The 25491-nt window shown below is 46.2% G+C and overlaps 1 protein-coding gene across 2 annotated transcripts in view; it reads right to left on the bottom strand.

Moving 5' to 3' along the window:
• Nucleotides 1–16732, bottom strand: part of LOC120050995 (ras-responsive element-binding protein 1-like) — a 72401-nt gene extending 55669 nt beyond the window's left edge. The window contains exon 1 of one of the 2 annotated variants that reach the window (XM_038997560.1): nucleotides 16158–16732. In XM_038997560.1, the coding sequence (XP_038853488.1) occupies nucleotides 16158–16197 (40 nt within the window). In that variant the 5' untranslated portion in view covers nucleotides 16198–16732. The remainder of the gene's footprint in view (nucleotides 1–16157) is intronic. The other variant, XM_038997561.1, reaches the window with a different exon arrangement.
• Between the last annotated feature and the right edge of the window lie 8759 nt (nucleotides 16733–25491).

Here is a 25491-nt window from a genome sequence, read left to right as displayed (position 1 = left end):
CAGGCCTAGGCTAAAGGCATCACAACCAGCATACACTTATAAACTCACCAAAAAAATAAACGTCCTCTCACTGTCAACTGCGTTTATTTTCACAAAACTTAACATGTGTAAATATTTGTATGAACATAAGATCCTACAACTGAGAAACTGAACAAGTTATACTTGTTAATAGCCCTAGCCCTCTGATCCAACAGGTCCCAGACGTGCTCAATGGGATTGAGATCCGTGCTCTTTGCTGGCCATGGCAAAACACTGACATTCCTGTCTTGCAGGAAATCACGCACAGAACGAGCAATATGGCTGGTGGCATTGTCATGCTGGAGGGTAATTTAAGGATGAGCCTTCAGGAAGGGTACTACATGAGGGAGGAGGATGTCTTCCCTGTAACACACAGCGTTGAGATTGCCTGCAATGACAACAAGCTCAGTCCGATGATGCTGTGACACACCGCCCCAGACAATGACGGACCCTCCACCTCGATCCCGCTCCAGAGTACAGGCCTCGGTGTAACGCTCAATCCTTCGACGATAAACGCAAATCGACCATCACCCCTGGTAAGACAAAGCCGCGACTCGTCAACGAAGAGCACTTTTTGCGAGTCCTGTCTGGTCCAGCGACGGTGGGTTTGTGCCCATAGGTGACGTTGTTGCCTGGTTAGGACCTGCCTTACAACAGGCCTACAAGCCCTCAGTCCAGCCTCTCTCAGCCTATTGAGGACAGTCTGAGCACAAATGGAGGGATTGTGCGTTCCTGGTGTAACTCGTGCAGGTGCTGTTGCCATCCTGTATCTGTCCCGCAGGTGTGATGTTCGGATGTACCAATCCTATGCAGGTGTTGTTACACGTGGTCTGCCACTGCGATCAGCTGTCTGTCCTGTCTCCCTTAATTGCCAACCGTCTGTAAGCTGTTAGTGTCTTAACGACCGTTCCACAGGTGCATGTTCATTAATTGTTTATGGTTCATTGAACAAGCATGGGAAACAGTCTTTAAACCCTTTACAATGAAGATCTGTGAGGTTATTTGGATTTTTACGAATTATTTTTGAACGACAGGGTCCTGAAAAAGGGACGTTTCTTTTTTTGCTGAGTTTAGAATATGATGTCAAGAGGATTCACAAAAACATTGCACTGAAAGAATTAAGTAGTCTTAATCTTGACAAATGACACACTAATGCTAAGTCCCAGCAACTACAACAACAAAACATATCAATGACTGAACAAACCAAATGGCGGTACAGACGTATACCAACACAATTCCTTAGATCTTGACAAATGACACACTAATGCTAAGTCCCAGCAACTACAACAACAAAACATATCAATGACTGAACAAACCAAATGGCGGTACAGACGTATACCAACACAATTCCTTAGAGCCTTTAATTGTCAGCATGCGAGTCTATCTTTACTCAGACAATCTCCATTAGGATCATTAGAGGGCTCAATGAGCATAACACTCCCGTCTCCGGGGCCATAACACTCCCGTCTCCGGGGCCATAACACTCCCGTCTCCGGGGCCTTGCTACACTGTTACAGTCTTCAACACTGAGGGGGCTGACTGAGTCATTGCATCACAAGCTTGGTGACCTTGCTCTGAAAAGATAAGAAAGTGGAGACATATCTGGACATAACGGACCTGAAATGGCATCATCTTCCAGAGACGGTGTTGATTGAGACCGCCTTGATGACTCAGAAGACTGAGGATGTTTGGTGGTTTCACAGTTCACAGTTCTGCCGTTTTTGGCAACAAACAACAAGCAAAGCGTTTGTCAGTAGACAGGGAGGGATGAATGATGGACAAAGACGAAACTGGCCAACTACTATTCAATACCTAGTGAAGGACCAAGAACTAGGAAGGAGTGCACTCATCTCAGTGGAAAGTAGTTAGTGACATAAAGGGGTCAAAGTCTCCTCTTTTGTCCCGATGCAGCTGCTCTTTCGAAGGAAAACCTGGTTTTCAACTGGGCACCAATGCCTGCGGGAGAGCTGTGAAAGATGTTTAATGTTCTCCTTGGACGGGGTTTATGATTCCACTTTGGTGAACTTTGGTACCTGGGGGGGAAGGCGGAAGAGAGCACAGAGGAGGAGAGCTGGCTGACAGGCTGGTCTGATTGGCTGGTTAATTATAATTCCTCTTTGAAGGAGGTGCCGCAACCTCGCGCCAAGCCGAGGATGCTGGGAAGAGCACAGCTCAGGAGAGTGATGGGTGGTGGGGGAGGATGATATAGGGTCTTTGCTGGTGATACTTGGACTGGAGGGGGGGCTAAAAAAGTTGCACTAGGCCTACGTCATTATACATTTATCCCAGAGCTGTTCATTTCGGAGAGAAAACATTTTCCTGGGTGGTTAAAACGGCAGAAGTGGTCCTGTGTGTGTGTGTGTGTGTGTGTGTGTGTGTGTGGTGTGTGTGTGTACACCTTCCGTGAGATGGGTGGCGGCTGTGCGGCCTATATATAACCAGTGTTGTCTGGGCAGGGTTTAAGCTTTTAAGGTAGGTCCCTCCATTGTGTGGGAGCGAGCTGCTCCCACACAATGGGGGGGGGGGGGGGGGCAGGTTTCAACCCAGAGAAAGGACCGCGTTTCTACCTTTGTGTGCCCTGCCTCCAGGGCATGTCAGAAGAGAGCCTATCCCATCAACTCTACTCCCAGTGTGTGGTGGTGGAGGGGGGGTGAAAGTGTAGTGTTAACTTCAGATCAACGGAGTGAACACACCTATCCCACCCCCACACCTCTCTTATCCATCCCCCCACTAAGCACCCCTCTCCCCCTCTTTGCATTCCTCCTCTCCAGCTCCATCTCTGCTCAGGACGGAGGAGGTATTTTGGAAACAGTGCGCATCTTTATCCATTGTCCAATCATAATCAAAAGCTGTCTCGAAACAAATAGTTTAATCTCATTAGCAAATGCTTGTTTTTGCGACACCGTTTTCCTTCTGTGATGTGAGACAGAAGCAGGCAGGGAGGGGTTGAGTTATAACCAGTGTCATCCTCAATCCTTGGGCGTGGAACGACATGATACAGAGTTACGTGTGTAGCCGACGTCACAGAGATTACCCCATCTTCTAAAGTCTGTGTGGTTTGTCTGTCTCACGGCTGATGATGAGAGCATGTCTAATAACCAGAGGACTTTTAAGAGAAAACTGAAACTCAAAACAGAGTTCCTCCTGCCAGTAAGAATGAAAGTTCTTGTGTTTTCCTCTAAATTTGTTTCTCTCCTGAAAATGTTTGAAAGAAATAGTGCATTTATTTAGTTCAAAACTACTTGCTGTAAGTGCTGAATCATTTCAAAACAGGGAGAAAAAAACAGTAACACCAAGCAGTCATACTCTGCCCCCCCAGTCTCCTCCTACACTAAAGCCTCTCCCATCCCATAATCCCTGTCCCCTCCCCCACCCAGCTGTGCAAAGGGATGCTCTCAGGTGTGTGATGTGAGTGAAGGATGTGGGGGGGATGTGAGTGAAGGTGTGTGTGTGTGTGTGGGGGGGATGTGAGTGAAGGTGTGTGTGTGTGTGGGGGGGGGGAGTGTGAGTGAAGGTGTGTGTGTGTGGGGGGGGGGGATGTGAGTGAAGGTGTGTGTGTGTGGGGGGGGGGATGTGAGTGAAGGTGTGTGTGTGTGTGGGGGGGGATGTGAGTGAAGGTGTGTGTGTGTGTGGGGGGGGATGTGAGTGAAGGTGTGTGTGTGGGGGGGGGGATGTGAGTGAAGGTGTGTGTGTGTGGGGGGGGGGGGGATGTGAGTGAAGGTGTGTGTGTGTGGGGGGGGGGGGTGTGAGTGAAGGTGTGTGTGTGTGTGTGGGGGGGGGTGTGAGTGAAGGTGTGTGTGTGTGTGTGTGGGAGGGTGTAAGGTGTGTGTGTGTGTGTGTGTGTGGGAGGGTGTAAGGTGTGTGTGTGTGTGTGTGGGGGGGTGTAAGGTGTGTGTGTGTGTGTGTGGGGGGGGGATGTGAGTGAAGGTGTGTGTGTGTGTGGGGGGGGGGATGTGTGTGTGTGTGTGTGTGTGGGGGGGGATGTGAGTGAAGGTGTGTGTGTGTGTGGGGGGGGGATGTGAGTGAAGGTGTGTGTGTGTGTGTGGGGGGGGGATGTGAGTGAAGGTGTGTGTGTGTGTGGGGGGGGGGATGTGAGTGAAGGTGTGTGTGTGTGTGTGGGGGGGGGGATGTGAGTGAAGGTGTGTGTGTGTGTGTGGGGGGGGGGGGATGTGAGTGAAGGTGTGTGTGTGTGTGGGGGGGGGGGATGAAGGTGTGTGTGTGTGGGGGGGGGATGTGAGTGAAGGTGTGTGTGTGTGGGGGGGGGATGTGAGTGAAGGTGTGTGTGTGTGGGGGGGGGGATGTGAGTGAAGGTGTGTGTGTGTGGGGGGGGGATGTGAGTGAAGGTGTGTGTGTGTGTGTGGGGGGGGGGATGTGAGTGAAGGTGTGTGTGTGTGTGTGGGGGGGGGTGTGAGTGAAGGTGTGTGTGTGTGGGGGGGGGGATGTGAGTGAAGGTGTGTGTGTGTGTGGGGGGGGGATGTGAGTGAAGGTGTGTGTGGGGGGGGGGGATGTGAGTGAAGGTGTGTGTGTGTGGGGGGGGGGATGTGAGTGAAGGTGTGTGTGTGTGGGGGGGGGATGTGAGTGAAGGTGTGTGTGTGTGTGGGGGGGGGATGTGAGTGAAGGTGTGTGTGTGTGTGGGGGGGGGATGTGAGTGAAGGTGTGTGTGTGTGTGGGGGGGGGATGTGAGTGAAGGTGTGTGTGTGTGTGTGTGGGGGGGGGATGTGAGTGAAGGTGTGTGTGTGTGTGGGGGGGGGGATGTGAGTGAAGGTGTGTGTGTGTGGGGGGGGGGGATGTGAGTTAAGGTGTGTGTGTGTGTGGGGGGGGGATGTGAGTTAAGGTGTGTGTGTGTGTGGGGGGGGGATGAAGGTGTGTGTGTGTGGGGGGGGGATGTGAGTGAAGGTGTGTGTGTGTGGGGGGGGGATGTGAGTGAAGGTGTGTGTGTGTGTGGGGGGGGGGGGATGTGAGTGAAGGTGTGTGTGTGGGGGGGGATGTGAGTGAAGGTGTGTGTGTGTGTGTGGGGGGGGATGTGAGTGAAGGTGTGTGTGTGTGGGGGGGGGGGGTGTGAGTGAAGGTGTGTGTGTGTGTGTGTGTGTGGGGGGATGTGAGTGAAGGTGTGTGTGTGTGTGGGGGGGGGGGATGTGAGTGAAGGTGTGTGTGTGTGTGGGGGGGGGATGTGAGTGAAGGTGTGTGTGTGTGTGGGGGGGGGATGTGAGTGAAGGTGTGTGTGGGGGGGGATGTGAGTGAAGGTGTGTGTGTGTGTGGGGGGGGGGATGTGAGTGAAGGTGTGTGTGTGGGGGGGGGGATGTGAGTGAAGGTGTGTGTGTGGGGGGGGATGTGAGTGAAGGTGTGTGTGTGTGTGTGGGGGGGGGGGATGTGAGTGAAGGTGTGTGTGTGTGTGGGGGGGGGGATGTGAGTTAAGGTGTGTGTGTGTGGGGGGGGATGTGAGTTAAGGTGTGTGTGTGTGGGGGGGGGGGGATGTGAGTGAAGGTGTGTGTGTGTGTGTGGGGGGGGATGTGAGTGAAGGTGTGTGTGTGTGTGTGTGGGGGGGGATGTGAGTGAAGGTGTGTGTGTGTGTGGGGGGGGGGTGTGAGTGAAGGTGAGTGAAGGTGTGTGTGTGTGTGTGTGGGGGGGGATGTGAGTGAAGGTGTGTGTGTGTGTGTGGGGGGGGGGGGATGTGAGTGAAGGTGTGTGTGTGTGTGTGGGGGGGGGATGTGAGTGAAGGTGTGTGTGTGTGTGTGGGGGGGGGGATGTGAGTGATGGTGTGTGTGTGTGTGTGGGGGGGGATGTGAGTGATGGTGTGTGTGTGTGGGGGGGGGGGATGTGAGTGATGGTGTGTGTGTGTGGGGGGGGGGGATGTGAGTGAAGGTGTGTGTGTGTGTGTGTGTGTGTGGGGGGGGATGTGAGTGAAGGTGTGTGTGTGTGTGTGTGGGGGGGATGTGAGTGAAGGTGTGTGTGTGTGTGTGGGGGGGATGTGAGTGAAGGTGTGTGTGTGTGTGGGGGGGATGTGAGTGAAGGTGTGTGTGTGTGTGGGGGGGATGTGAGTGAAGGTGTGTGTGTGTGGGGGATGTGAGTGAAGGTGTGTGTGTGTGTGGGGGATGTGAGTGAAGGTGTGTGTGTGTGTGTGTGGGGGGATGTGAGTGAAGGTGTGTGTGTGTGGGGGGGATGTGAGTGAAGGTGTGTGTGTGTGGGGGGGATGTGAGTGAAGGTGTGTGTGTGTGGGGGGGATGTGAGTGAAGGTGTGTGTGTGTGGGGGGATGTGAGTGAAGGTGTGTGTGTGTGGGGGGATGTGAGTGAAGGTGTGTGTGTGTGGGGGGGATGTGAGTGAAGGTGTGTGTGTGTGGGGGGGATGTGAGTGAAGGTGTGTGTGTGGGGGGGGGGGGATGTGAGTGAAGGTGTGTGTGTGGGGGGGGGGGGGGATGTGAGTGAAGGTGTGTGTGTGGGGGGGGGGGATGTGAGTGAAGGTGTGTGTGTGGGGGGGGGGGATGTGAGTGAAGGTGTGTGTGTGGGGGGGGGGGATGTGAGTGAAGGTGTGTGTGTGGGGGGGTGTGAGTGAAGGTGTGTGTGTGGGGGGGGATGTGAGTGAAGGTGTGTGTGTGTGGGGGGGATGTGAGTGAAGGTGTGTGTGTGGGGGGGATGTGAGTGAAGGTGTGTGTGTGGGGGGGGGGTGTGAGTGAAGGTGTGTGTGGGGGGATGTGAGTGAAGGTGTGTGTGTGGGGGGGTGTGAGTGAAGGTGTGTGTGTGGCGCTAACTTCCTTTCATGGCCAAGGAGGAGCGACAAGCAACACGTCTGGGGGCATGTGCTCCGGTCTCGATGGAGACGAGGTGTGCCGTCTGTTTGTAGAACAAACAAATGGTACATTTTCAACTGATGAAGGGGAAGACTGCTAGTGTGTGTGTGTGCGTGCGTGCGAGAGAATGGGACAAGGAAGTGGCAGCTCAGAGTTTCTTCCAAGGATGCCCTTTTTAAGAAGCATTACGCAGGGCTAGCCTAGCAGGATTAATAGGGATTACCAAGGTGGAGTTGGGTTTAACAATTAAAATGCAAAAGGAAATGTGAATATTGCCCTGGATTTCAATTATATATAAAAAAAATGTAATCCTTTATACCAAAAACCAAGGTATACAGAAAAACATAACGAAGTTAGCCTAAACCTCCAAACCTTGAGTTAAAAGTAACACGAATCAGATGCATGTCGAAATGCTCCACCATAGTTATGCACAAGGAAGGAGAATATAAAATTGCAGGAAATAGATTGGTGTACATTCAGGCAGAAGCCTCTGAAAGCTATATTAGCACGTCTGCACCATATTAGCAGTCACCTCTGACCTCACTGGCATCTTTTCCCAGCACTCAGGTGGGCTGTCATTAGGGCAGCTCTTCCTTCAATATTTATCGTCTCTGTGCAGCTGACTGACTGTCTGAGACACACAGACTAACAGAGCCTTCTCTCGATTACAACTAGCAGATACAGCCTATAATCATCCATTCATTTGACTACATTTCTCAAGACAATTATTTACGTTCTAAAGACACCACACAATGTTAGGTAGTATAAAAAACAGTTTGCCTGAAACATTATGTCCACAAGTTCAAAAACTTTGATTGCAGTAATCTGTCTGTGTTGATGATAAAGTATGTTATATTTGCATGTTCTCTCATCTCTTCCCGTCTCTCTCACACACACAAAACTGGTTGGACGATGCGGTTGCCATACGCACTTTTTTCCCCCTCTCCCTCGGTCTCTCACTCTGTTCCTCCCAATGACGTATATAAACCCTGGATTGCTGATGCTATCTATTGGCCATTGAGGCTTTGAAGCCACCGGTCGGCCATATTGGCACTCCCCAGTAGGAGCAATCCTCCATAGGAATGAAAGGAATTCTACAGTATTTAAGTATTTTGTTGTAGTGGGGACAGTAACATTAATACTCTCTAAAAAAAAATACTTTTAAAGAATATATTATTTATTTTTTTAAATGTTTCTCACATAATATCATTTATAAGTATGCATTAAAGTTGTCTGGAAAACTTGTCAAAAACGAATTTAGACATAAAATAAATGCATTTATATAGCTTCCGAAATCTTTTTTTACAATGGAGTAGGAGTACCAAGATGGCTGCGCAGTGGCTTCAATACAGTGCCCCCTGTCAGTCATCCAGGGTTTACACACATCATTGGTTCCTCCTTCCCTCCCCTGCCTAGCTCCAGTGAGCAACAAGTGCTGCCTGTGAGTACCACCCCTCCCCCTCTAACCTCCAGAAGCTATCGCAAATCCTCAGCCTGCGAGCAACTGCCAGCTGACAAAACTGTTTAGTCAGCAAGAAAGATGGAAGGCGGGAGCGATGTGGGGCTAGAGGAGAGAGAGAGAAAGGTAAAGACAGAGCGAGGAGGCAGAAAGGGAGAGAGGGAGGGACAGCACAAGAGCTGGAGACATTCTTACTGCGCACTCTCCATTTAGCCTCCCTTTTTCCTCTCCATCACTCTCTCTACAGCGTTAACCCTTTCCTCTCCGAGACAGCCGACACAGAGAGATGGCTACTCGTGGAGGGGGAAAGACAATCCACTTTGTGGCAAGAGTATTTTTAGGGTTATTTTGCAGGTAAATAGGAGTCAGTGGACTAGAACTCAAATAAAGAATTGTAAACAAAACAACAAGACTTTAAACTTTCTTTCTCACCCGTGAGACAGAGCTAGCTGCTTGAAAACGGGCTGACTTAGGAGAAGGGGACAACACTGGAGAGCAGACCCATTGTTGCTCCACTTCCTCCATCTCTTCCCCCACCACTTCGAAAAGGAGGCAGTTTAACTTCCTGTCTCCCCCATTCTTCACCCCAGGTCCTGCTGCAGCCTCCATTTTCATTTTTTCTACCCCTTTCCTCCTCCTCCACCCTCCTCCTTGTGGCATTCTTTCACATCAGTGACACAGCCGTTGAGCTAGACTTTGAACCCACAGTAAATACCTGCTATATTTGCAGCCTGTGCTGGAGGTTGACGACTAGGTGGTGGCCAGTGGTTGGGAAGGGTGTGTGTATGTTTGTGGTGTATACGTGTGTGTGTGGGGGGGGGGGGGGGGGGGGGTAGTGACAGCTCGGAGCTGGGCAGAGGGATAAAGAAAACGTAGGGCTCTGCACTGAGACAGGGCAGGCATCACCCCGATGCAGGGCTCCCTCCCTCCCTCCCTCCCTCCCTCCCTCCCTGCAGCTTATCAGTTAGACCCTGGACACACCCTGTGAGATGGATGACTTGGCCAATATTAACAACACACTTTTGTGGATCAACGAGAGAGGAGAACTATTGGACAACCAAGGCGTAACTTGGTTGTAATGGCAAGGGTTGCTAGTAAAATAGGTCACCTAGTACCCGTAACAACAAATAAAGGCATCCATCCATTCATCAACAACAAAAATTGTAATGTTCACCAATGTAGGATGGGTGGTATGGATTTTCTAGTAGTGGCTTGGAGTAGTCATGGCAGCAATCAATTCATCCAAATGTTTACCGAATCCAGCGATGTGATGCAATAGTACCTCGAGAGACGGGACCCATAAACATTAGGACCTACTTTGCACATTATCTGTACAGCCAAGTATCGCCTACAAAAAGACAGTGATATTAATCTAGATTTGGGACTTCTACCACAAATGTGTAACTGTGCCTACAAATATCACTGAGCCTCACCACTAGGCCTATATTTACACTGGGGCCTAGACCACAGGCAGAGTATAGCAGGGCTAACTAAGGACTCACCCCAGGGACATGTTGTAATGTCTACTGTAAGGTCCCTCCGTGAGTGTTTGTTAGTTGCAGCTTACATTCACACACCTGTAAAAGAAGTCCATTCCCTCCTCGGTCCCAATGAAAACATCCCTATAGAGCGGCCTATGTGCACACAATGGAAGCACCGACACCGTCCTACTTAGCTGTTTTGTCCACTTCTCAAATTTCTGTCATCTCACTTGGCTGTGTTACCGCATCCCCATCAAAACACCCACACGTACCTGGAGCCTCCCCAACATTCCCTAATTCCATCAATAATGTTGGGTATGTAACATATGAGGTGCAATACAGTGCACTGTCATATTTAAACAAGTAGTCAATGATTAGTAACAACTGCATCAAGGCGTAAAATGTATGAACTTAACAATTTCCCAAAATCGCAAAGGAAACACGTTATGAATTACTTCAATTTTCAATGTAGCAGTTACGAGTACCCTACATTTGAGAAATTCCGGAGCAAAGAAGGTTTAAGAGGAGATGGGGCATTGTGGCACAGTGAGGCCCAACCCCAGATTCCATTTTGGAAACCATCTTCCTCAGGTTCCCTCTTTCCTTCCTCCTCCTGCACCTACAAGTAAGTCCCTGTGTCCCCTCCATGCCCCACTGGCCGGCCAGGAGATGGAACTTAATCTTATCTAAAAAAGGCGGGTTAAAAATAGCTCTGGGATCCAAAGGGCCAACCCATTTGTACCCTTGGGGAAACCACGACCCATCTCCACCAGGAAGAGAGAGAAAAAGTTTCTTAATACCACAACTTTTTGCATTTTGACCGTGTCTTCCGGGTGGTTCGACCCATACATCCCGCTCCTATTCCAATGATTTAGCCTCAGAGAACAACAGGTTAACAGCTAAATGAGAGAAGAGAAAGAATGGGGGGGGGAGCGCGGACCTAATACCAATGCCCTGCATTGTTGAAGGGACTTGACTGTCAGCTTGCCATCAGGGGACATTGTGTTTAAGTAGGTGTCTTTGGGGGTATGGGTGGAATATTATTAGGTTAAATGGTGGGCTAATGAGAGCATAAGGGACCCGATTGGAGGGGAGGTGAAGGCTCTTAATTAGCTCACAGCATCCTCGTCTGGCCCAAAACTTATTGGGAGGAATGTTGATCAGCGGACTTGGTTTTTTGTCAAAGAATATATAAATGATTGCCCTTTTAGCTTATCCAAACTCCTAATTACTTGTGTTATCGTTTCAGTGATGCTACAAAATCCATGGTTCACATCTGGACTTTATCGAGTGTTAAGTTGGACTAATCATTCCCTTGAGTGGCCTATTTATTAAAATTCTTTAACCAGCCCATATACACTAAATGTACAAAACATTAAGGATACCTTCCTAATTTTGACTTGCACCCCCCACTTTTACCCTTAGAATAGCCTCAATTCATGAGGGTGTGGACTTCGCAAAGTGTCAAAAACGTTCTACAGGGATGCTGGCCCTTGTTGACTCCAATGCTTCCCACAGTTGTGTCAAATTGGCTGGATGTCCTTTGGGTGGTGGACCATTCTTAATACACACAGGAAACTGTTGAGTGTAAAAAACCCAGCAGCGTTGAAGTTCTTGACACAAACCTGTGGGCCTGGCACCAACTACCATAGAGCCTCACAGTGGAGGTGCCATAATACCCATTAACCCTAGCGGTCAAAACAGGGAAATGGTTCCAATCGTTTTTTCACCATTCATTTTTCCCATACTGGATTTTTAGAAACACTTAAAATAAGGGCGGTGTTTTGTGTAGGCTTACCCTGGCGTGACATTTTGATAACCGTGTAAATCTCTCTCAGACAAGGTGACGTTTATCAATATATTCGGCTCCATTTACTCTCAGATCCGAAAATGCTAATAAGCATCAAAGTAGACATCAAGAAAAACTACAAATCCCTGCATGTCATTTCTAGCTGACACCCTTTCTAAAAGGTATTGTGTCAATTTAAAACATGCACAAGGCAGTTCACAGTATTGTCAATTTAAAAGAAATGTAGCCAATTTACTCATGACTAAATTTAGCTAAAATTAGATGGTTAATCCAGAGATTCTTAACTTTTGCTTCGATGCAGCAGTCTCGTCCAGATCATTATAGAATTTGTAGTTCTTTATGATCGCCACATTAGCAGCTAATTATTATTTTATTTTGGGGGGGTAAATAGGAGGTGAATATATTGATAAAAGGCCCCTTGTCCTAGATAGATTTACACAGTTATCAAAACGTCGCTCCGGAGTAAACCTACGTGAAACACAGCCCTTATTTTAAGTGTTTCTAAAAATCCAGTATGGGAAAAATGAATGGTGGAAAAACTATTGGAACCATTTCCTTGTTTGACAGCTAGGTTTTATGGGCATTATGACTCATGTGGATCCCAGGAAGAGTAGCTAATGGGGATCCTAATAAATACCATACCACACTGTCGTACTCTATACCCTGTTCAAAGGCACTTAAATCTGTTGTCTTGCCCAAACACCCTCTGAATGGCACACATACACAATCCATGTCTCAATTCAACCAACCTGTCTCCTTCCCTTCATCAACACCGATTGGATTTAACAAGTGACATCAATAAGGGATCATAGTTTCCACCTGAAATCACCTGGTCAGTCTATCTCATGGAAAGAGCAGGTGTCCTTTATGTTTTGTACACTCTGTGTATAATGACATTGTTATTATTAGGACCATGTAGGCCGAAGACAAAACAAACATCTCTACATTAAAGCCTATCACATCAAATTGCAGAGATGGAACACCACAAGATGGCATGCAGTCAAACTGCTATTTCTAACCAAAAGAATAAGTAAGACGTTCTTGCTGGAGTAAGATCCAAGTCCAACAAACTTAAACCATAAATATGCCTTTAGCCTTCTGGCGTGTGTAACTACCTACAACTGGTCAACATCACATGAAATCAAACATTATTGCACTCTATGCATCCCACATCAAGGATTTTTTTATTAACTGTTCAAACTGACTTGCCTCCAGACTCCTAGGCATAACTGAGACCCATAGCTAGTCTATTTTGTCAACAGACAAGGGTCATGAGTACCAATAATGCAGTGGATTTGGAGACCTTGTGGAGGGTGGAGAGCTGAGGACATACAAAGGGAACTCCTCTTTTAAAGTATGATTACACATTGATCATTCATCAACTACATTTGAAGTCGGAAGCTTACATACACCTTCGTCAAATACATTTAAATTCAGTTTAACAATTCTTGACATTTAATCCTAGTAAAAATGCCATGTCTTAGGTCAGTTAGGATCACCACTTTATTTTAAGAATGTGAAATGTCAGAATAATAGTAGAGAATGATCTATTTCAGCTTTTATTTCTTTCACCACATTCTCAGTGGGTCAGAAGTTTACATACAATAAATTAGTATTTGGTAGCATTGCCTTTAAATTGTTTAAACTTGGGTCAAACGTTTTGGGTAGCCTTCCACAAGCTTCCCACAATAAGTTGGGTGAATTTTGTCCCATTCCTCCTGACAGAGCTGGTGTAACTGAGTCAGGTTTGTAGGCCTCCTGGCTCACACATGCTTTTTCAGTTCTGCCGACACATGTTCTATAGGATTGAGGTCAGGGCTTTGTGATGGCCACTCCAATACCTTGACTTTGTTGTCCTTAAGCCATTTTGCCACAACTTTGGAAGTATGCTTGGGGTCATTGTACATTTGGAAGACCCATTTGCGACCAAGCTTTAACTTCCTGACTGATGTCTTGAGATGTTGCTTTAATATATCCACATAATTTTCCTCCCTCATGATGCCATCTATTTTGTGTCTGGTTCTTTTATGGCGGTTTTGGAGCAGTGGCGTCTTCCTTGCTGAGCGGCCTTTCAGGTTACGTCAATATAGGACTCGTTTTACTGTGGATATAGATACTTTTGTACCTGTTTCCTCCAGCATCTTCACAAGGTATTTTGCTGTTGTTCTGGGATCAATTTGCACTTTTTGCACAAAGTACGTTCATCTCTAGGAGACAGAACGTGTCTCCTTCCTGAGCGGAATGACGGCTGCGTGGTCCCATGGTGTTTATATTTGCATACTATTGTTTGTACAGATGAACATGGTACCTTCAGGCGTCTGGAAATTGCTCCCAAGGATGAACCAGACTTGTGGAGGTCCACAATTTTTTTCTGAGATCCTGGCTGATTTATTTTTATTTCCCCATGATGTCAAGCAAAGAGGCACTGAGTTTGAAGGTAGGCCTTGAAATACATCCACAGGTACACCTCCAATTGACTCAAATGATGTCAATTAGCCTATCAGAAGCTTCTAAAGCAATGACATCATTTTCTGGAATTTTCCAAGCTGGTTAAAGGCACAGTCAACTTAGTGTATGTAAACTTCTGACCCAATGGATTTGTTTTACAGTGAATTATAAGTGAAATAATCTGTCTGTGAACAATTGTTGGAAAATTACTTGTGTCATGCACAAAGTAGATGTCCTAACTGACTTGCCAAAACTATAGTTTGTTAACAAGAAATTTGTGGAGTGCTTGAAAAACGAGTTTTAATGACTCCAACCTTAGTGTATGTAAACTTCCCACTTCAACCTATATCTCCAGGCTCAGAATTCAATAGAACATAGTTGGTATAGAATACATTGTTGATCATTTATTCAATCACACCATCTATATAACTTCCTCCAAAAAGAACATGATAGTTTATGAGGGATGATTACATTATTAATTTTTAAACCAACTGTCTTCTTGACAGTGCAAAAGCATTCTCCTCTGATCTAGTCTGCCATTTTATTTACATGGCCTTGCTTGAGTATGACTGCAGGCCCTAAACCAGGACAGACTCATCTTTCTCTACCACAGAAAAAATACTTTTAAAAAACCAAAGTTATGTCTCTAGCCTATATCAGGCTTTCCTCAATTCACTTCAAGCAATTAAGTCAACTGAGCATCCTGCTTACTACCCCCACCCCCACACACATCATTATCACCATCGTCCCCTCGTGTTGCCTTGAGGTGTTAGTTTCATCACACATTCAACTAAACTATTCACACTTCAGTATTTCTTCATTTGAAATAAACCCACCATCTTTGATAGAGTGTCTAGATTTGGGTGGCGAGTTTCCCTACAGCAAAATGAGTGCGTTTGATCCCGCTGTCGTCGTAGGCCTACTCGACTACAGTGTAGAATTTCGTAATGGAATGCGAACTGCTCATCCGGATCAGCACTCTCCTCCCTGTCTTCTTCCAAGTGGTCAGAGAGCTCGAGAGAAGAGGAACATCGACCACCGAAAGCTCCAAAACCGTGTTGCTTCTATTTTCAACCACCAACAAAAAAGTATGCAATGCAAATATCAACAGGTAATTTCTCTATCACCAGATAACTTTTTGCAAACAGAGAAACACAGTAGAGACAAAGTTACTTTTACCCATTGCGGTTATATGCGCACAGTAGTCGACGAGAGCAAGGGACGAATGAAAAAAAATGCCTAGCAACCATTATCTAACCAGCCCTCGCTACGTTGCAGTTCCACAAGAGACAAAAACGCATCAGTTCATCACTTCACTTTAGTAACTTTTGAGCGTCTAAAAGAGTAACAAAAATTAAAACGAACCATAAATGATCACGATCACATGATTTACACGTCAACCTCGTAGATGGTGCACAATTAATTAGCATATCACTGAATGATAATAATTGTAGAATGTGAAAAGACACAATGACGTTCTTAATTCTAGTGATGTAATAATTAGGACAAATATAGACTAGGATAACAAGCGGCGTGATGAGTACGGAAAACTATTATGTTTACTTCCTGAACAATGAAGAAATAATGATATTGAATAAATCGAATTAACACACAGGCTACTCTTGAAAAACAAATAAGTTTCGAAAACGTCTTGACAAGGTCAAAATGTAACTAGCTATACCGACACATGGCCACTAAGCTGTAGCTAGGCTTCGATCAAAGTGCACTGAAGATATGGATGCTCGAGCGGAGCAACAGGCGGTTAGTTAGCAAGCTAGCAGACTTTGAACCTCCACCTCGAGCCCCCATAATTAAAACAAACGTTACCGATGGTGGAAGTTAGAACTCCAACAATTGCTGTTAATTTTAAGTGGCGATAAGTAACCAAACCTCGTCGGTTACGAATAATCATATAAGGAAGAGAAATTCCATCGCTCAGGCGTTTTAATCATGGATGAGCATCAGGTCCTCAGCGAAACTAGGAAGCGAATGGGAGTCGAGAAAACTATCCTATCCACGTCGCTTTTCGAAGTTTTACAACTTTGTCACAACAACTGTAAACTTCGCCAAACACGCAATTAACATCACATATCGACTAAACCAGACAAATACGGCAGAATTTAGAGAATAAGCCGAGAAGCTAGCTAGGTACTTACGTTTGACTTTGTTGGGGTTGGGCTGCTTACGCCGAGACATACTGATGATGGTGAATGGTGATGATGGACTAAGAAAAAAAAAAAGAAGCTGCAAAGTTGTTCCGGAGAGGAATCAAAATGGCGTTTCTGAGGATGTGCAAAGTTCGACAACTTTGTTCCCCCCTCTTTCTTCCAAATTCCTAAAAAGGAAGATAGAAGAAAGAGTTCAGAGACGAGAGGAAAACACTTATTTCGCTATCCTCTCTGACCGTCCCCAAAGCGCAGCTCTCTCCTCTCCCCTAACCTGATAAGTAAGACGCATCACGTGTTGCTCCTGCTAGTCTCCAAGGGGACGTGTTACTGAGGCTGCTTCCACAAGACTTAAGCCAGTAAGCATCTCTACAGGAGGGGTCTCAAAAGAGCAACAAGTTTTATCGAGCGGCGTGGTACCCTCAACAGGAAAACTTGTCGAGAGAGGAAGTGCACGCCGAGGAAACTCGAGCCCTTTAAAGTTCTAGAACTTTGTTGTTGATCAACATTTCTTTATGGGGCATCTTTGAACGACGAACAGATGCGTTTTATAAAATAAAAGCCGACCAAGAATGCACACCTATCATTTTTTAAGTAAGTGTAATGATTAAATATTGTTTAAGTAGGTACAGGACCCAGTGATGGATGCATAAGCAAACTATATTTAACTAGTTTCAATTGTTAAATTTAGTTTCAACTGGTGCTGGCATACTCCCACATTCCTCCAAGCCCTCCTCTCTGGATACAGACCCCTCCCTGTGCCTTTACTCATCAACCACTGGCCGACAAACATTCCCTCCCCTCTATGCAGCTGAACTGGTAGGGGCCTGCACAGCCCTCACACTGTCTGGGCCCCATTGAGATGAAGTCAGATACATTAGGCTACTAATTATTATAAATCTAGACAAACAACTTTCATGTAGGCCTAATGAACTGAATAGTAAATGTGAGAGGATAGGCCTAGCCTACAGAGAGTTTGGTCATTGTGGCTTCTGTTGATTATATCTAACCTAAACCTCCATAGCCATTGCCAAGCAAATAGGCCTAGTGATGCTTCAGTGATGATAGATAATAAGGATGCTAATTTGGGATGTTTTTGGTGCTAGATTTCAAAAAACAAAATATGATGAATGGGATGTAATTTTGTTTGCATCACCTCGTTCTTATGACACTTATGGAGACACGTATTGCAAATTGATCTGACCATTGATCACTAAACATTCTAAGAAAGTTCAACTTTAGGCTCTATCCAGCTGTATGCTCAATCAACCCCAACTGAATGGAAAAGATATGCACCAAATAAAATAAAGAAATTAGATGGTGCTTAGCTTTCCTATTAATATGGGGTTGAGGCATGGGACATGGACTCATCTTGATAGACCACTTCAGAAGGTTTTAAAACATCTGGCAAACATATGATCTTGGGAGTGAGATCTTAGATCTTATTTGTATAGCTAATCTAAAATCAAAGAAGATACCTAACATACAGTGCCTTTAGAAAGTATTAATACCCCTTGATTTATTCCACATTTTGTTGTTACAGCCTGAATTCAAAATTGAATTTAAAAAAATCTCACCCATATACACACAATACCCCATAATGACAAAGTGAAAACATGTTTTTAGATTTTTTTACAAATTTATTGAAAATGAAATACAGAAATATCTCTTTTACATAAGTATTCACACCCCTAAGAGCTTAAAATTCTTCGAGCTCTGTCAACCATTTTCAGGTCTTGTCATAGATTTTCAACCAGATTTAAGTCAAAACTTTAACTCGGACACTCAGGAATATTCCTTTTCTTCTTGGTAAGCAACTCCAGTGTAGACTTGGCCTTGTGTTTTAGGTTATTGTCCTGCTGAAAGGTTAAGTCATCTCCCAGTGTCTGGTGGTGTCACGTTCCTGACCTGTTTTCTGTTGTTTTTGTATGTGTGTAGTTGGTCAGGGCGTGAGTTGGGGTGGGCATTCTATGTTTTGTGTTTCTATGTTTAGGTCGTTGGTAATTAGCCTTATATGGTTCTCAATCAGGGACAGGTGTTTGACGTTATCCTCTGATTGAGAACCATATATAGCTAGGCTGTTCACACTGTTTGTTTGTGGGTGGTTGTCTTCTGTGTCTGTATGTTCGTTCGTACCACACAGGACTGTAGCGTTTGTTCGTTCGTTTGTTATAGTCTGTACCTGTTCCTGCGTTCTTCGTGTTATATGTAAGTTCTCATGTTTTAGGTCAGTCTACGTTCGTTTTGTTATTTTGTAGTCATTCCAAGTGTTTGTTTTCGTGTTCGTTTTCGGCAGTTAATAAATTCATTATGTTTTCAAAACCCGCTGCATTTTGGTCTGATCACTACTCCTCCTCTTCGGATGAAGAGGAGGAGGAAAACCGTTACAGAACCACCCACCAATCCAGGACCAAGCAGCGGCAGCAGGAGAGGCTGAATTATTTGGAGAAATGGACATGGGAGGAAGACCTAGAAGGCAAAGGACCCTGGGCACAGCCAGGAGAATATCGCCGCCCCAAAGAGGAGCTGGAGGCAGCTAAAGCTGAGAGGCGGCGATATGAGGAGGCAGCACGGAAACAAGGCTGGAAGCCCGTAAGTCAAACCCAAAAATTTCTTGGGGGGGCTCTCGGGAAGTGTAGTTGGGTCAGTCGGGAGACGTGAGCCAACTCCTCCTGCTTACCGTAAGGAGCCGGTGAGGGCGGAGTTGGAGGTGAGTGACGCAGAGACAGTAAAGGAGTTAATGGAGAAATTGGAGGAGAGAGTTATGAGGGATGTACTGGTTTGGTGCTTTAGGCACGGCATCCGTCCGACTGAACGTGTTGGTGAGTTGATGTCACCGGGTACCGCTCTCCATACTCGTCCTGAGGTGCGTGCTAGCCGTCTGGTTAAGACAGTGCCTACACCACGCACTAAGCCTCCTGTGCGTCTCCAGAATCCTGTGCGTCCTGTTACTGCTCCCCGCACTAGCCCTGTGGTGCGTGTCTCCAGCCCAGTACCACCAGTGCTGATACCACGCATCAAGCCTCCTGTGCGTATCCAGAGCCCTGTTCCTTCTCCACACACTCTCCCTGTGGTGCGTGTCTCCAGCCCAGTGCCTCCAGTTCCGGCAACACGCATCAAGCCTCCTGTGCGTCTCCAGAGCCCTGTACGCACTGTTCCTTCTCCCCATACTCGCCCTGATGTGCGTGCCCTCAGCCCAGTACCACCAGTGCCGGTACCACGCACCAGGCCTATAGTACGCCTTGAGAGTCCAGTGTGCTCTGTTCCTGCTCCCCGCACTAGCCTTGAGGTGCGTGTCTCCAGTCCGGTACCACCAGTTCCGGCACCACGCACCAAGCCTCATGTGCGTCTCCAGAGCCCTGTACGCACTGATCCTTCTCCTCGCACTCGCCCTGAGGTGCGTGCCCTCAGCCCGGTACCACCAGTCCCGGTACCACGCACCAGGCCTACAGTGCGTCTCAGCCGGCCAGAGTCTGCCGTCTGCCCAGCGGCGCCTGAACTGTCCGTCTGCCCAACGGCGCCTGAACTGTCCGTCTGCCCAACGCCGTCTGAACTGTCCGTCTGCCAAGCGCCGCATGAACTGCCCGTCGGTACTGAGCCTTCAAAGCCGCCCGTCGGTACTGAGCCTTCAAAGCCGCCCGTCTGCCATGAGCCTGCAAAGCCGCCCGTCTGCCATGAGCCTACAGAGCCGTTCGCCAGACAGGAGCCGCTAGAGCCTTCCGCCAGACAGGAGCCGCTAGAGCCTTCCGCCAGACAGGAGCCGCTAGAGCCTTCCGCCAGACAGGAGCAGCCAAAGCCTTCCGCCAGACAGGATCAGCCAGAGCCTTCCGCGAGCCATGACCAGCCAGAGCCTTCCGCGAGCCATGACCAGCCAGAGCCTTCCGCGAGCCATGACCAGCCAGAGCCGTCAGCGAGCCATGACCAGCCAGAGCCGTCAGCGAGCCAGGATCAGCCAGAGCCGTCATCCAGCCATGACCAGCCAGAGCCGTCATCCAGCATTAAGCCATCAGCCAGCCAGCCAGGATCCGCCAGAGCCAGCCAGCCAGGATCCGCCAGAGCCAGCCAGCCAGCCAGGATCCGCCAGAGCCGCCAGCCAGCCAGGATCCGCCAGACCCGCCAGCCAGCCAGGATCCGCCAGAGCCGCCAGCCAGCCAGGATCCGCCAGAGCCGCCAGCCAGCCAGGATCCGCCAGAGCCGCCAGCCAGCCAGGATCCGCCAGAGCCGCCAGCCAGCCAGGATCCGCCAGAGCCGCCAGCCAGCCAGGATCCGCCAGAGCCGCCAGCCAGCCAGGATCCGCCAGAGCCGCCAGCCAGCCAGGATCCGCCAGCCAGCCAGGATCCGCCAGCCAGCCAGGATCCGCCAGCCAGCCAGGATCCGCCAGCCAGCCAGGAGCCGCCAGCCAGCCAGGAGCCGCCAGCCAGCCAGGAGCCGCCAGCCAGCCATGAGCCGCCCTCCAGTCATGAGCCGCCCTCCAGTCATGAGCCGCCCTCCAGTCATGAGCCGCCCTCCAGTCATGAGCCGCCCTCCAGTCATGAGCCGCCCTCCAGTCATGAGCCGCCACTCAGTCATGAGCCGCCACTCAGTCATGAGCCGCCACTCAGTCATGAGCCGCCACTCAGTCCTGAGCTACCTCTCTGTTCTGAGCTACCTCTCTGTCCTGAGCTACCTCTATGTCCTGAATTATCTAGGGGGGACCGGTGTGAAGGTTCCTAGACCAGGGTTGGGGGCGAGGATCGCCACTCGGAGGACGCTAAGGAGGGGGACAAAGACAATGGTGGAGTGGTGTCCTCGTCCTGCGCCGGAGCCGCCACCGCGGACAGATGCCCACCCAGACCCTCCCTTTGAGTTTTTAGGGGTGCGCCCGGAGTTCGCACCTTGAGGGGGGGGTTCTGTCACGTTCCTGACCTGTTTTCTGTTGTTTTTGTATGTGTGTAGTTGGTCAGGGCGTGAGTTGGGGTGGGCATTCTATGTTTTGTGTTTCTATGTTTAGGTCGTTGGTAATTAGCCTTATATGGTTCTCAATCAGGGACAGGTGTTTGACGTTATCCTCTGATTGAGAACCATATATAGCTAGGCTGTTCACACTGTTTGTTTGTGGGTGGTTGTCTTCTGTGTCTGCATGTTCGTTCGTACCACACGGGACTGTAGCGTTTGTTCGTTCGTTTGTTATAGTCTGTACCTGTTCCTGCGTTCTTCGTGTTATATGTAAGTTCTCATGTTTTAGGTCAGTCTACGTTCGTTTTGTTATTTTGTAGTCATTCCAAGTGTTTGTTTTCGTGTTCGTTTTCGGCAGTTAATAAATTCATTATGTTTTCAAAACCCGCTGCATTTTGGTCTGATCACTACTCCTCCTCTTCGGATGAAGAGGAGGAGGAAAACCGTTACAGGTGGAAAGCAGACGGAACCAGGTTTTCCTCTAGGCTTTTTCCTGTGATTATCTCCATTCTGTTTCTTTTTTATCCTGAAAAATTCCCAATCCTTAACAATTACAAGCATACCTATAACATGTTGCAGTCACCACTATGCTTCAAAATCTGGAGAGTGGTACTCAGTAATGTGTTGTATTGGATTTTCTGCAAACATAACACATTGTATTCAGGATAGAAAGTTAAGTGCTTTACCACATCTTTTGCAGTATTACTTTAGTGCCTTGTTGTAAACAGGATGCATGCTTTGGAATATTCTTATTCGGTACAGGCTTCATTCTTTTCACTCTGTCAATTAGGTTAGTATTATGAAGTAACTACAATGTTGTTGATCCATCCTCAGTTTTCTCCTAACACAGCCATTAAACTCTATAAGTGTTTTAAAGTCACCATTGGCCTCATGGTGAAATCCCAGAGCTGTTTCCTTCCTCTCCAGCAACTGAGTTAGGAAGGATGTCTGTATCTTTGTAGTGACTGGGTGTATTGATACACCATCCAAAGTGTAATTAATAAGTTCACCATGCTCAAAGGGATATTCAATGTCTGCTTTTTTTAACCCATCTAGCAATAGGTGCCCTTTGTGAGCCATTGGAAAACCTCTCTGGTCTTGATGGTTGAATCTGTGTTTCGAATCCACTGCTCAACTGAGGAACCTTATAGATAATTGTATGTGAGGGATACAGAGACTAGGCAGTCATTCAAAAATCATGTTAAACACTATTATTGCACACAGAGTCCATGCAACTTATTATGAGTTGTTAAGCACATTTTTACTCCTGAACATATTAGGCTTCCATAACAAAGGGGTTGAATACTATTTACTCAAGATATTTGAGCTTCTCATCTTTAATTCATTTGTAAAAACTTTGAAAAACATAATTTCATTCTGACATTATGGGGTATCGTGTGTAGGCTAGTGACAAAAAATCTCTATTTAATCTAATTTAATTTCAGGCTGTAACACAACAAAATGTGCAAAAGGTCAAGGGGTGTGAATATTTTCTGAAGGCACTATATTTCCCAATGCAGAGTTAAAGAAAGATGGTCATTGGTGAGCTATTCAATTAAAGGCAAATATGGACCTTCTTACACATTCATAATGTCCATCAATTTAGTTTTAAAAACGGTGCTTGACTTGGGCAGGAGCTCACCAGAGCTGAGTACCGACATCTCAAATGCTCTACTGCATGAGCTCCTGTTACTCTCATAGAATATTACCTCAAAACTATTGTGGAGCTCCTGCACCTAAATATAAACAGTACCGGCACCCAAAATGAGTACCAGAACCTATTTCAGTCCAAGTCAAGTAGTTTATAAATATACTTTTTTCTAACTTGAATGTTTAACATAAACACACACACATTCTGCAGTGCCTAGCCTATATAAAGGAAATACTCACAGTATCAGCCTCATGAGCCTGCATTACATTACATCACTAATCTAATAGTTTACTTTCAAATTCCAATGATAAATATTGACAAACAATTAGCCATAGCAATATAATAATTTATATTTTTGTGCAATTAGCACATTTAGTTCCAATCTGCTGTGAATGCTTGCCTTGAACTGATTCATCAACTTGTTGCCTTTCCCCTAATGGTATCAGTCTTTGTCTTCAAGGGCTTGCATGCTAAAAAAACATTTACATTTTAGGTTGCTCAAACTTGATGATCTTCCATCAAAACTCTCAAATAGGCATTTTAAACAGCTGTATGTGATTTTATGATAATAAAAGACAATTTCATCAATTTGACTTGAGTTTTAAGTAAGACCTGTAGCATGCCTATACATGATGGTGGTCAATAGTTGAGATTGCGTGTGCGCGCACGTGCGTATTTTAGTTGCCAGAAATGGCAGTGTGCCTTTCTTCAGTCACAAAACCCACAAAAATGAGAGTGATGTAATTTATTGAACGTAATCATGGCTTCAACCCCGTTGCTGGGAACAACTATCCCAATTCGACAGCAACAAAAGGGTGGATTCATCCATCGTGGGCGAGGCGACCACAGCATCTCACATTCTGTAAAACAAGTTCCAGACTGGTCTGAACCGCGCGCGAGCGCATTTTTCTAAGAGTCGAAAAAGTGATAGCACTCGACGCATATGGGTCACTATGTTTTACCTTTAAAAACTATTTGACGCTGTCTTCCTGTACAAACAGTAATTACACTGTATTTGACTCTACCCTCGCACCATCGACAGTCACATGAGATAAACACCTGTTGGTTGTGTGGGGGATGACAAGCACATGCTGCACTTACTCAACTGGCTGTGGACTGCCTGTCTAGTTTTCTCTCCTATGGAGTCTATTTAACCGCTTAAAATTGCTATTGCATTTTTTACACATATATGTGTTGCAGAAATTGACTTTGTGCTTAAAGAAAGTAGTTATGTGAAGTACAATAAACAGGTTGTTAAAGATGTTGCCCTAGCTGGCTCCAGCATGTGCTTGTAAGTAAATGCAAAGAGGACAGGGGGAGTGGTGAAAAACCGGTTTCCATTGGTGACGGATGATTTGTAGGTAACAGTTGTTTGCCTTGCAGTCTGCACTGCACTATAGCTGCACAGAGACTCTTCGTGCACGAGGGCAACTTGTAAATTCTCTCTTTATAAATTGCTGATTCATTCTTTATTACGGGACGCAATATGCACAAACAAATGGTGTGCACCCACTTCTTAGTCGCAGTTTGCCCTTAATTAAGTCCATTTTAAAGTGTATGGTATCTTTGGCTAAAAAAATAACTTAGAAAATGAGGATGGGTGAAGTTGTGATCTCTCAAACATCCATCTGTCATCCAATTTTGTTGAATTTGTATTACATTAATTACAAATAAATCATAATTTGGTTATTATGTCTATAACACCCTTGACCCCAAGAGAAGGGTTACTGGTTGAAGTGCATTTAATCTACCTTTGTGCCAATTCATAAAATAGTTTGGATGGAATACATGGAAATGAAGAGGTGAAGAGAATAGCAACAATTACATTGAGAAACTACAGTATATATTAGCCACAAGCGCAAGAATGTCCTCTCCCTTTAGTAACGTCTCTTTCTTTTGGGCACAAACTGGTTAAATCAACGCTGTTTCAAATTAATTTGTAAATAATGTATTGTGATGTGGAGTCTACGTGGGAAATACATTGGATTTGCAAAAAGTCATCACCCTCAACTAAAATTTCAACCACAGGATTATGTCATCATGGTAACCAATATTCAACCTTTGAAACATCATCAGATCTTCAACGTAATATCTACAATAAGAAAAAAACAATAAGCTGGACAGCACCTCCTAGTGATGAGTTGATCTGTCTACAGGTATCCTTTTGGTTTTAATCAAGCCCTGCTTAGCTTTGATATTTGTCATTGACTACTACCAATGTGCTATCGTGAGAGGGATTGTTGAGAAATCTCCACTAAATAGATTCACTGTTGCTATCGAAGTCATTCCAAAAGGTATGTTTAACAGAGCAAATGAAATGTAACCATCAATCATATCATCAATGTTGCTATTTAGTCCTATATAGCATTTGCGAAGTCATCAACAGCGATTGTTTAAATTCAGCCCAGAATTCAAGAATAGAAAATACGTATAAGCCTAGGGTTTCAAGCTTTGGTTGATTACCAATGGAATCTACAAGTTAATAATAAATATGTTGGATTCACATCTCCATCTCAACCAAAAATCTAAGTTAAAGAATAGTACTAAATGATATCAAACTGTATTTAAAGTGCATTTAATGTTTGATTTGATTTAGTCCTGTTCTTTAACTTTAATTGTTGGTTGAAATGGAGACGTGAATCCAACATATCAATTATTAATTTGTAGACAAACTGGAATTAATGCCAGACTTGGTGGCACAGATAAAATTATCCAAGCAGAAATACAGTAAATAGCCTA

The sequence above is a fragment of the Salvelinus namaycush genome, chromosome 7 (assembly GCF_016432855.1).
Source record: "Salvelinus namaycush isolate Seneca chromosome 7, SaNama_1.0, whole genome shotgun sequence".
NCBI lineage: Eukaryota > Metazoa > Chordata > Actinopteri > Salmoniformes > Salmonidae > Salvelinus > Salvelinus namaycush.
The sequence above is the reverse complement of the archived record's forward strand: the minus strand, read 5'-3'. Positions and strand labels throughout refer to the sequence as shown.